The 13,652-nt window shown below is 50.2% G+C and overlaps 1 protein-coding gene across 1 annotated transcript in view; it reads left to right on the top strand.

Moving 5' to 3' along the window:
• SPIRE2 (spire type actin nucleation factor 2) overlaps positions 1-13,652 on the top strand; it is a 45,062-nt gene that overhangs the window by 15,279 nt on the left and 16,131 nt on the right. The window contains exons 2-4 of the mRNA XM_063945939.1: positions 6,994-7,037; positions 11,944-12,288; positions 12,368-12,436. Of these exons, the coding sequence (XP_063802009.1) occupies positions 6,994-7,037; positions 11,944-12,288; positions 12,368-12,436 (458 nt within the window). The remainder of the gene's footprint in view (positions 1-6,993; positions 7,038-11,943; positions 12,289-12,367; positions 12,437-13,652) is intronic.

The raw sequence follows: 13,652 nt of genomic DNA, 5'->3' as shown, positions 1-13,652 counted from the left end.
AAATCTAAATTGCAGTGTAAAAATAAAGCAGCCAGTATTTACCCTGCACAGAAACAATATAACCCACCCAAATCTAACTCTCTCTGCACGTTACATCTGCCCCACCTGCACTGCACATGGTTTTGCCCATTAGCTAACAAAATTGCTGCCGTGATAATTTCTGAATTAGGCCCTACGTTTGTTAACATTTCTAATATATGGTTTGAAAGGAACGGAGAGACAGAGGGTGATGAGGTGTCAGTATATTCTTTCCTCCACAGGGCTCCTGTTGTTCAGCCTCGGCTGCATCCAGCTGATCTAGCTGATGCTGTATACAGTATGTACCACATTTGGCCCTAACAAATATATCTCCAGGGCCTATGTACCATTGAAAGATGACCATCCACCTATGCAGGGCCCATCTGTGCAGATTGCGTTTTATCATCTAAGACAGTATAGGGGTCACGCATCTCTCAGCTGCCCAGCGGGCAGAGAAGGTGGCACCACGTGGGTAGTTATAGGCTCTGTGAGAACCGTGCCTCATGACTCGCTGTTGATGCTTTGCCTCACTGTGTATCTGGCAACCTCGTGCTGTTTGTATAAGATGTTTGCTTATACCAGGAGCGTTAGGATGGAGGCGGAAGCAACGAGACACTGGCACAATGCTTGCATTAAGTTCTTACTAGAGAGCTCATCACATTCCGAGCAGTGTCGGCATTCCGGCGTCGGTATTTCAATTGCCGGGATCCCGACCGGATCCCCTCCTTACAGATATATGACAGACAACTCTATACCAGAGGGGATTTATTTCCGCAGGAAACTGGAAGTTGTCTCAGAAAATCTTCCTCTTCACCGGTCACAGGAGTGCGCAGCATGACGAGTGTAGCTGGACCCTTAGGAGACCCGCAGCTATAATACAGGAGCTGGGTGATATCTGTCTGTGCACTCCGCATGGTCTCTCCCTCTGCTGCAGGGGCCCAGATTTATCAAGCCTCGGAGAGTGATAAATTGCACGGTGATAAAGTATCAACCAATCAGCTCCTAACTGTCATTTTTCAAACACAGCTTGTATGTAACATGACAGCAGCTGATCGGTTGGTACTTTATCACCATGCAATTTATCACTCTCCAAGGGGTACATTTACTAAGCAGTGATAAGAGCGGAGAAGTGAGCCAGTGGAGAAATTTCCCCATCAACCAATCAGCAGCTCTGTATCATTTTATAGTATGCAAATTATAGATGTTACTTCAGTGCTGATTGGTTGCCATGGGCAACTTCTCCACTGGCTCACTTCTCAGCTCTTATCACTGCTTAGTAAATGTACCCCCAAGACTTGATAAATCTGGGCATCAGTACCTGAGAAACAGGTTCGCTGACATCACGGTGTGACCTCCGACTCAAGTGCGCACGCTCGGCCTATCCATGCGTCTTCTCTATCCGTCCTCCATTGAGACATTACGTGCCCCTGAGCACTGGCATATCTGTTGTGGGTGCAGTGTGTGCGGTGCACACGGACCCCTGGGTACAGAGGGGGCCCACACCGCACATACTGCACCCATACTTACCTTTCTGGTGTCCGAGTGTGGGTCCCTTCCTCTCCCGAGTCCCATAGCCGGCAGCACGCTATTAGTGCTCTGTCTGAGCACTAGAGACTCTGGCACAGTGCCAGAATCTACAGCGCATGTGCAGGTCTCCAAATAAATGGCCGCCGCACCATTTTTTCGGAGACTTGCGCATGCGCTGTAGTCTCTGGCACTGTGCCAGAGTCTCTAGCGCTCAGACAGAGCACTAACAGCGCTGCTGTCGGATACGGGACAGGAGAGGAAGGGGCTCACACCCGGAGACTAACACGGGTCCCCTCCTCTCTAGATACGCCCTTGCCCCTGAGTGTCGCACTGTACCAGAGACCGTACAGCGGAGGTACCACAAGTTCCACTGTGTCACCACCGCTTACAAAAGGGCCACCACCGCCACAGAATGTATACTACAGGTGTGTGCTACCCTAACACGCACACTACCTGCATTTACCTCATAAGCTCCTGGCCGGAGCGGTTTGTACAGGTTACATGTCCATACCTACATAAACCCTGTGGGCGGGATGTACTAAAGCAAAAATGCGGTAAACCCCCGAAAACGGGGGTTTTACCGCATTTTCATATTTACTAACAACCTACCGCCGCGTTTTCGGCGTCCAGGGTATCGCCATCTCTGGATGGCGATACCCTATAGAAGCCTATGGGCTTCTTTTCGCCGACCGCCGCAACCCGCCGACACCGCCGCAGACGCCGACCCCCCTCCCCCCCAGCTTACCTTCCTCCATGATGCCCCGGACCCGGAAGGTAATCTCCTCCTCCCACTAGCAACGCAGCCGGACGTCCTTCCGGCTGCAGGGGGGAGGAGGAGGCGCCGGGGGCAGCCTGCTGCTGCTTCCCTGCATCTATCCTGTGTGGGGACCCCATGGAGGTGACGGAGACCCCCCGCAGACCACCTAACAGGTATCGCGGTGGGCCTCCGTCACCGCATCGCGATGTTGATCGCATATGTTAGTACATACGCGATCAACATCGCTGCGGTAACCGGCGAGGTGCGGCGATGTATGTTAATACATCCCGCCCACAATGACCTGCCGGGTAATAACCCAATAAGCCTGGATTAGTTACCTGCCGCGTGGACCGATCTCCATCGCACACCGCTGACACCTCTCAACACCATAGCATAGGTACTGCCAGTATCATACAACTGTGTGCGACATCATCACAGTACCAGCAGCTGCGGAGAACGAAAATACACTTATACGGATGGTGACCTGCAGAAATATATAGAGGTATAGGTAATTCTTGAGACATTGGGGATTACGCTCTAAAAGTTCTAAAAATGTTGCAAAATGACATTTATGTAAAAAGTGACGCTATGTAAAAGAGCTGCGGCCATATTTGGTTTAGATAGTGGATTATATTTTACATTATGAAAATGTACAAAAAAAACTCTCCCAAAAACGTATTTTATTTTACGCCATATTTAATGCGTATGAGAGTCTGCTCACTGGGCGGGATGTACTAAAGGAAAAATGCGGGCAAAAATCTAAAAACTGGGCGTTCTCGGAAATTTCCAGCATTTCCCATATGTGTTGGGCTCCAGAATGTGATACATTCCGAAGCTTGGACCTGGTGGGTAACGCCAGCTGTGGCTGGCGTTATATAATAGAAGTCTATGGGCCTGGGGTACGTAAAAGCGATAAGCGGAGATCATTATACGGACCCATAGGCCTCAGACTATTCAGCTCCGCCACATCCTCCTCCTGTTGAGGCAAGGTAGAGCCAGGTCAGCATGAAGCAGACCCAGGCCCAGAGTAACCATGTGAGGCTCCTGTGGCCCTGAGAATAATGTGGTGTCACACACGCTTCCATATAGGACGGATTTCATACACACAACGTCTGTATTCGTCTGTTACACTGATGGGCACATCCGTGGGCCAAAGGACTGTTTACCTCACAGAGAATGCAGTCTGCATCCTGAGCCGACACCATTGTGTGTCCCTTTGTCTGCGGGACGCTGGGATACTGTTGTGTGGAACGCTTGGACACAATACAATACAGCCTCTCAGGATAGGTGTCGGTGCGTTGTGTCACCTTATCCACACATCACGCTGCAACCAGCCGAGGGATTAACCCTTTCACCACTCCCTGAGAACATGTGCCAGCTGTAGGAAGCGGATTGGTACTTTATCTCTCTCCACTTTATCTCTTTACAAACCTTAGTACATCTCCCTAGCACTAGTTCCTAATGGATGGATAAAATGCATTCTAATGTTAATCGGTTAATCATAAACTTTACATTGCATTCGGCTTACTTAAAATACCAGAAACATCATTAACTTTGGTGAATGCCGGCCTTTAATGAAGAATGCACCATAAGTAGCCCAGGGGAACGGAACTATTAACCTCTGACCCTATAAACGCTGAAAACCTCTCCAGCCATACAGCCGGGATAACATTAAACTAACCAAACGTCTCCCTTTCAGTTGATTATAACAAGTATTATTAAATGTATCAGATATTTAATTGTACAGTAAGAATTCGTGGATGGTTAGTCATATGATGGGTGTGGTTTAGTGGATTGTGGGAGTGGCTTTTCTTGTTTGAGGGAGGAGTATTTTGTTCCTGATGTTTATTTCATTTTTTTATTTATATTCTGTAAGTGACACATCTACTAACAATCCAGAATGTTGCCTGGTCATCCTAATTTCCCTGATTCGATAGCAGTGGCCTTATGTACTTCTGGCGCTGCCAACTGAGGGTGTGATGAATTGTGTGGGCGGAATGTGCTACCTGGTTCCATTGGAAAAACCAATGTACTGTATGAGCTTATCTTGCTGAATAAAACGTCTGTATGATACATAGGTGAAACGCTGAGTGGTGTTTGTGGAGCCGACTCAGACAGGGTGGCGCTGTACAATGGATGAGGGAGTGGAATGCAATGTAAAGGTGTTAACTCTAGTGAGTAAGGGGGACATTTACTAAGCAGTGATAAGAGCAGAGAAGTGAGCCAGTGGAGAAGTTGCCCATGGCAACCAATCAGCACTGAAGTAACATCTATAATTTGCATACTATAAAATGATACAGAGCTGCTGATTGGTTGATGGGGAAATATCTCCACTGGCTCACTTCTCCGCTCTTATCACTGCTTAGTAAATGTACTCCTAACTGTAGTGGTACTTACTGCAAGCTGCTAGGCTAATGCCCCATGCCTGACAGACTAACATGAAGCTCAGATCATAGGGGGTAATTCAGACCTGATCGCTAGGCTGCGTTTTTGCACAGCGGGCGATCAGACACAAACTGCGCATGCGTATGCACCGCAATGCGCAGGCCCATCACACGTGTACAAAGCGGATCGTCGCTCAGCGATGGGTTTGTGCGAAGAAGGCATTTGTGGGTGGCAACTGACCGTTTTCTGGGAGTGGTTGGAAAAACGCAGGCGTGTCCAGGCGTTTGCAGGGCGGGTGTCTGACGTCAATTCCGGTTCCGGACAGGCTGAAGTGATCGCAGCGGCTGAGTAAGTCCTGGGCTGCGCAGGGACTGCACAAGATCAGTTTGTACAGCTCTGCTACACATGCGATCGCACACTTGCACAGCTAAAATACACTCCCCTATGGGCGGCGATTATCTGATCGCAGCAGTGCATAAATGGCTGCCTAGTGATCAGGTCTGAATTACCCCCATAGTCCATTTATACACGGTGGAGTCACATTATTATTTTAGCCGCCAGCTAATAGCCAGAGTAACCGCCGACAGCAGCTAGACGGACTGAACTGTCACTTTAGACACACGTCTGGTCGCCCCCAGGTTCATTCTGACGGTGAGCTGCGTCACTGTATCCCGTCAGCCGGCCCTGACGCACCTTCGTAGCCAACGTTCACCTCTCACATCAATGGCACATGGTGCTCCGCAGTTTCCATGTCGGTTATTCACAATGGCGCCATTTGTCCAGTCACGGTACACCTTCAGCACAGCAGCACGCAGACAGGTCACACACTGCGCTGTGTCAGAATACCTCCGGCCTTGGCCTGAAAGCCGATAATCCTCCCTTTCTGCAACTCGGATAAATCGCCCCTTTTACCCATGACAGCAACGAGTTATATGTGTGCAGACGGCTTATAGCACAACTTATATACCCACCAAGCCAGCGCACGCCTTATATACCCACCAAGCCAGCGCACGCCTTATATACCCACCAAGCCAGCGCACGCCTTATATACCCACCAAGCCAGCGCACGCCTTATATACCCACCAAGCCAGCGCACGCCTTATATACCCACCAAGCCAGCGCACGCCTTATATACCCACCAAGCCAACGCACGCCTTATATACCCACCAAGCCAGCGCACGCCTTATATACCCACCAAGCCAGCGCACGCCTTATATACCCACCAAGCCAGCGCACGCCTTATATACCCACCAAGCCAGCGCACACCTTATATACCCACCAAGCCTGCGCACACCTTATATACCCACCAAACCAGCACACACCTTATATACCCACCAAGCCAGCGCACGCCTTATATACCCACCAAGCCAGCGCACACCTTATATACCCACCAAGCCTGCGCACACCTTATATACCCACCAAACCAGCACACACCTTATATACCCACCAAGCCAGCGCACGCCTTATATACCCACCAAGCCAGCGCACACCTTATATACCCACCAAACCAGCACACACCTTATATACCCACCAAGCCAGCACACACCTTATATACCCACCAAACCAGCACACACCTTATATACCCACCAAGCCAGCGCACGCCTTATATACCCACCAAGCCAGCGCACGCCTTATATACCCACCAAGCCAGCGCACGCCTTATATACCCACCAAGCCAGCGCACGCCTTATATACCCACCAAGCCAGCGCACGCCTTATATACCCACCAAGCCAGCGCACACCTTATAAACCCACCAAGCCAGCGCACACCTTATATACTCACCAAGCCAGCGCACACCTTATATACTCACCAAGCCAGCGCACACCTTATATACTCACCAAGCCAGCGCACACCTTATATAATCACCGAGCCAGCGCACACCTTATATACCCACTGAGCCAGCGCACGATACATGACGTACTTCATGGGCTACGCACTGCCGACGTCACATGTAGGATGTGGTCATAATAATAATAAGACTCGATCATATAGATATACAGAGACTTCAAGGCATAAACCTCGTCACAGACAATAGTGGAGGAACCCATAACGAGAGTACAGGTGACAATGTTCCTGACTAGCCAGGAGGTGTAAGCGTCAGGCTGGCTGTTGGCTCAGATACATATATTTGTATTCCTTGTTATTTTACAAAGTGAAACAAAGGCTGTCAGGGCATGCTGGGATTAATAGTGCTGCGGCGGAGACGGTTATAGTCTAAGATTGATGTGTATATATTTTCTCAAAGTAGGTCATGAGAATCGTAATCTCAGCTCAATAATCCGTGTTCCCTTTCCTCTCTCTCCAGGGTCTCCGGAGAGCGTCCCCCTTCCATCACTCACAGAGACACAGGTAAGCAGTACAAGCAGGCCAGGTAGGAACGCTCTGCCAGGTGTGGGAATTGTGCTCTGCAGTGGTCACACAACTCTGTACAATAAATTGGGTCCCTAAACAGCCGTATACTTGGATATAGATGAAATACACAGACTACATGACTATTATAAGGCCGTATGCAAGCAGCAGCAGCTGCACTGAAGAACAGCTGCAAGGCGACATGGCCGACAGTGTGTTATGTGCTTAGAGACATATGGTGGATCTGGGAACGCCATCAACGAATAAGCAGTGTGCATTTACATGACAGGGTCATAACAGACATAGAGGTAGGAGGGCCCTGCTCACAAGCTTACAGTCTGCAGGGTATCTCAGTATGATATGCAAATATTCCAAGATACAGAAAAATGTGATGTCCCAAATACTTCTGGTCCCAAGCATTCTGTATATGGGAGACAACCTGTAACGACAGCCATAGCCGTAGCTACGTGTGGGCCAATGGTGCGTTGCCCACAGCGCATCTGCTGGCCCACACACGTCGCATAGGGCCGTGCCGCACAAGAGAGACCGGCGTGCAGCCGACAAGCTGCAGCACCCGGCAACCTTGTCAGCGTGCGATATAGATTGGCTGCCGGGCGCTCTAGCTTGTGGTCTCCCCCGCTGGCTGGAGTAGCTGCTCCCCCACTCACCCCCGCTGTTGTCTCGCGGCGCCATCCTCTAGGAGCAGAGAGGTGATTCCCCCCGTGCTGTGGGCTCACAGGAAGAGTGGCAGCTCCCCCGACGGCAGGCAAGTCTCTCCCTCCCTATCTCTCTCTCTCCCTCCTTCTCTCCCCCTGCCTTATGTGTACAAAAAGGGGGACTGCCTGTCTAATGTGTACAAAAAGGGGGACTCTGCCTGCCTAATGAGTAAAATAGGGGGACTCTGCCTGCCTAATGTGTGATAAAGGGGGACTCTGTCTAATGTGGAAAAAGGGGGACTGCCTGTCTAATGTGGAAAAAGTGGGATTCTGCCTGTCTAATATGGAAAAAGGGGGATGCTGCCTGTCTAATGTGGAAAAAGGGGGATGCTGCCTGTCTAATGTGGAAAAAGTGGGATGCTGCCTGTCTAATGTGGAAAAAGTGGGATGCTGCCTGTCTAATGTGGAAAAAGGGGGACTTTGCCTAATGTGTAAAATAGGGTGACTCTGCCTGCGTGATGTGTACAAAGAGGGACTCTGCCTGTCTAATGTGTAAAAAGGGGAACTCTGCCTGCCTACGGTGTGCACTGGCACCATTTTGTATGGGGGGGTGCTATGTCTTGTACACAGCGATAAAATGTCTAGTCACGGCACTGACGACAGTGTATGTTCTATAGAGATTAATGGTCTATAACCACTGCTCGAGATATCTGGCATGCGTCCACACACCTGTACTTAGACAGCTTGCTAAAAAGATTGTTTATTTAGCTTGTTATATAATAAATGGACTAAACTTTGGAGTTTATGTAAGCTATAAGTGTTATAATGTGTTGTGTTATTATAATTGTTCTCTTTGGCAATGCTCCTCCTTTGTAAGATTATGAGGTGTTAATCAGCCGCGGTCACTATACCCGCTTCTCTATATAAAGCCATTTCACCTCTCTCCAAAATCTCCTAATAGACAGTAACAGAACAGCTACTAACCAACACATAATCAGTGTGTAGAAGTGTAATTGAACGGAACCGCAGACTGCGCTATGCGCCGGTGACAGATACAGACGGCGGCTGGTTGTACCCCCCATGGTGTCCTGCGGCGTGTCCTAACAAGCTACTTCTGCCAGTGTTAGCAGTTATGTGCAGCGCTCCCGGCTAGGCAAGAGTTTAATAAGCGTTACTTTGCATACAGGATAATTGCTGCGTGGGTAGGATTTCCCCTAGGATCACAGACTTCCATGCCCTACATTCAGGTTAACCCATGATACTGTACAAGTGATATACATCAGCATCTATGCATATATACGGCTCCCCGGCTTCTATGAAGCGTGTACTGTAACGTCACTCAGGACAGAGGGACTCACCATGTACTGTAACGTCAGACAGGACAGATGGGTTCACCATGTACAGTAGCGACTGACAGGACAAAGGGGCTCAGCGTGTACTGTAACATCAGACAGGACAGAGAGGCTCGGTGTGTACTGTAACATCAGACAGGACAGAGAGGCTCGGTGTGTACTGTAACGTCAGACAGGACAGGGGGACTCAGCATGTACTGTAACGTCAGACAGGACAGAGAGGCTCGGTGTGTACTGTAACGTCAGACAGGACAGAGGGGCTCAGTGTGTACTGTAACATCAGACAGGACAGAGGGGCTCAGTGTGTACTGTAACATCAGACAGGACAGAGAGGCTCGGTGTGTACTGTAACGTCAGACAGGACAGAGGGGCTCAGTGTGTACTGTAACATCAGACAGGACAGAGAGGCTCGGTGTGTACTGTAACGTCAGACAGGACAGGGGGACTCAGCATGTACTGTAACGTCAGACAGGACAGAGGGGCTCACCATGTACAGTAGCGATGGACAGGACAAAGGGGCTCAGTGTGTACTGTAACATCAGACAGGACAGAGAGGCTCGGTGTGTACTGTAACGTCAGACAGGACAGGGGGACTCAGCATGTACTGTAACGTCAGACAGGACAGAGGGGCTCACCATGTACAGTAGCGATGGACAGGACAAAGGGGCTCAGCGTGTACTGTAACATCAGACAGGACAGGGGGGCTCAGCATGTACTGTAACGTCAGGCAGGACAGAGGGGCTCGGTGTGTACTGTAACGTCAGACAGGACAAAGGGGCTCAGCGTGTACTGTAACATCAGACAGGACAGAGAGGCTCGGTGTGTACTGTAACGTCAGACAGGACAGGGGGACTCAGCATGTACTGTAACATCAGACAGGACAGAGAGGCTTGGTGTGTACTGTAACGTCAGACAGGACAGGGGGACTCAGCATGTACTGTGACGTCAGACAGGACAGAGGGACTCACCACGTACTGTAACGTCAGACAGGACAGAGGGACTCAGCATGTACAGTAGCGACTGACAGGAAAAAGGGTCTCAGCGTGTACTGTAACGTCAGACAGGACAGGGGGACTCAGCATGTACTGTAACGTCAGACAGGACAGAGGGGCTCGGTGTGTAATGTAACGTCAGACAGGACAGGGGGACTCAGCATGTACTGTAACGTCAGACAGGACAGAGGGACTCACCACGTACTGTAACGTCAGACAGGACAGAGGGACTCACCATGTACTGTAACGTCAGACAGGACAGAGGACTCCGCATGTACAGTAGCGACTGACAGGACATAGGGGCTCAGTGTGTACTGTAACATCAGACAGGACAGAGAGGCTCGGTGTGTACTGTAACGTCAGACAGGACAGAGGGGCTCAGTGTGTACTGTAACATCAGACAGGACAGAGAGGCTCAGTGTGTACTGTAACGTCAGACAGGACAAAGGGGCTCAGCGTGTACTGTAACATCAGACAGGACAGAGAGGCTCGGTGTGTACTGTAACATCAGACAGGACAGAGAGGCTTGGTGTGTACTGTAACATCAGACAGGACAGAGAGGCTCAGCGTGTACTGTAACGTCAGACAGGACAGAGGGACTCACCACGTACTGTAACGTCAGACAGGACAGAGGACTCAGCATGTACAGTAGCGACTGACAGGACAAAGGGTCTCAGCGTGTACTGTAACGTCAGACAGGACAGGGGGACTCAGCATGTACTGTAACGTCAGACAGGACAGAGGGGCTCGGTGTGTAATGTAACGTCAGACAGGACAGGGGGACTCAGCATGTACTGTAACGTCAGACAGGACAGAGGGACTCACCACGTACTGTAACGTCAGACAGGACAGAGGGACTCACCATGTACTGTAACGTCAGACAGGACAGAGGGACTCACCATGTACTGTAACGTCAGACAGGACAGAGGGACTCACCATGTACTGTAACGTCAGACAGGACAGAGGACTCCGCATGTACAGTAGCGACTGACAGGACAAAGGGTCTCAGCGTGTACTGTAACGTCAGACAGGACAGAGGGGCTTACCATGTACTGTAATGTCAGACAGGACGGGGGACTCAGCATGTACTGTAACATCAGACAGGACAGAGGACTCAGCATGTACTGTAGCGACTGACAGGACAAAGGGGCTCAGTGTGTACTGTAACGTCAGACAGGACAGAGGACTCAGCATGTACTGTAGCGACTGACAGGACAGAGGGGCTCAGCATGTACTATAGCGTCAGACAGGACAGAGGGGCTCAGCGTGTACTGTAACGTCAGTCAGGACCGAGGGGCTCAGTGTGTACTGTAACGTCAGACAGGACCGAGGGGCTCAGCATGTACTGTAACGTCAGACAGGACAGAGGGAATCAGCATGTACTGTAACGTCAGACAGGACAGAGGGAGTCAGCATGTACTGCAACGTCAGACAAGACGGGGCTGAGTGTGTACTGTAACGTCAGACAGGACAGAGGGACTCAGTGTGTATTGTAACGTCATCAGTGTGTACAGTAGTGACTGACAGGACAGAGGGGCTCAGCATATACTGTAACGTCAGGCAGGACAGACGGGCTCAGTGTATACAGTAGAGACTAACAGGACAGAGGGGCTTAGCATGTTCTGTAACATCAGACAGGACAGAGGGGCTCAGTGTGTACAGTAGCGACTGACAGGACAGAGGGGCTCAGCGTGTACTGTAACGTCAGACAGGACAGAGGGAGTCAGCATGTACAGTAGTGACTGACAGGACAGAGGGCTCACAGTCAGATTTATAGTGTAACAATAAAATAAACACATAGTGGAAGAAGGTGAAAGAGGTCTGTATTACAGTAGGAAGTCAGCAGTGGTCTGTGATCTTACCATGAAGTAATCAGTATCCCACTGTCTTCTTTCCACCTCTGCAGATGGTGCAATGCCTGGGATTTGCCATATACCGGGCCCTGGACTGGGGTCTGGATGAGAGTGAGGAACGAGAGCTCAGCCCCCAGCTGGAGCACCTCATTGACCTCATGGCTGCCAGTGACTCAGAGGGGGGCTTGACAGATGAGGGGTATGAGGGAATCGAGGATGAGGATGATGAAGGCCCCCCAAAGGTGGTACGCAGCTTCTCAGCAGTCCTGCGCTTCTGTGCTGTCCATCTGCCAGAGCCCCAGGAAGCTCCCGTCCACTACCAGGCGGTTTGCAGGGCTCTTTTTGCAGAGACGGTGGAACTTCAAGCTTTCCTCCACAAAATCCGGGAGGCCAAAGAGGTGAGTGGTCACACTGGGGAAGGTCGGTAGGTGGACTCCTGCGGTGGACATCACTGGGTAACAGGTTGTGGTTTCCTAGATGCTGATGAAGATGCACGTGGAGGAGACAGAACCGGATGGTCTTGTGAACCTGCAGAACACAGACTGGGTAAGGGGGAAGCGGGTGGAGGAGATGGGCTGGTCACAGGGTTCTCCACAGAGGGGGCCGCTGCCATATGAATTGTAAATGAATACGCCTTAAATTAATAATTAGACCCTACATGCCATAACTGCATGACGACTCCATTCCGCTATGTGATAGGATTTATCATACCTCCCAACATGACCCTCTCCAGGAGGGACACAATGCCCTGCTTCTGATCTTTTCTCTTAATGTATGATTGCCGGCACCTGTGTTGAGCAGGTTAATGGATAAGAAAGGTGTGTCACCACAGGTGATGGCAATCATACATTAAGAGGGAAGTCCAGAAGCAGAGCATTGTGTCCTCCTGGAGAGGTCATGTTGGGAGGTATGAGTGACTTATTATGTATTGCAATAATCTGGGACTAATAAGTAAATGAATACTAAAGAAATACCTGATGAGCATTACAGAATATTGCCCAGCAGGTGCACAGGTGTACTCATTACTTACTGACATATTTCCCAGATCAACCAGCAGGTGCACAGCACAGGTATACTCTTTACTCACTGACACATTTCCCAGGTCACCCAGCAGGTGCACAGGTGTACTCATTACTCACTGACACATTTCCCAGGTCACCCAGCAGGTGCACAGGTGTACTCATTACTCACTGACACTTTTCCCAGGTCACCCAGCAGGTGCACAGGTGTACTCATCACTCACTGACACATTTCCCAGGTCACCCAGCAGGAGCACAGGTGTACTCATCACTCACTGACACATTTCCCAGGTCACCCAGCAGGAGCACAGGTGTACTCATTACTCACTGACACATTTCCCAGGTCACCCAGCAGGAGCACAGGTGTACTCATTACTCACTGACACATTTCCCAGGTCACCCAGCAGCTGCACAGGTGTACTCATTACTCACTGACACATTTCCCAGGTCACCCAGCAGGTGCACAGGTGTACTCATTACTCACTGACACATTTCCCAGGTCACCCAGCAGGTGCACAGGTGTACTCATTACTCACTGACACATTTCCCAGGTCACCCAGCAGGTGCACAGGTGTACTCATTACTCACTGACACATTTCCCAGGTCACCCAGCAGGTGCACAGGTGTACTCATTACTCTCTGACACATTTCCCAGGTCACCCAGCAGGTGCACAGGTGTACTCATTACTCACTGAAACATTTCCCAGGTCACCCAGCAGGAGCACAGGTATACTCTTTACTCA

The sequence above is a fragment of the Pseudophryne corroboree genome, chromosome 11 (assembly GCF_028390025.1).
Source record: "Pseudophryne corroboree isolate aPseCor3 chromosome 11, aPseCor3.hap2, whole genome shotgun sequence".
In the NCBI taxonomy this organism is placed as follows: Eukaryota; Metazoa; Chordata; class Amphibia; order Anura; family Myobatrachidae; genus Pseudophryne; species Pseudophryne corroboree.
The sequence above is the reverse complement of the archived record's forward strand: the minus strand, read 5'-3'. Positions and strand labels throughout refer to the sequence as shown.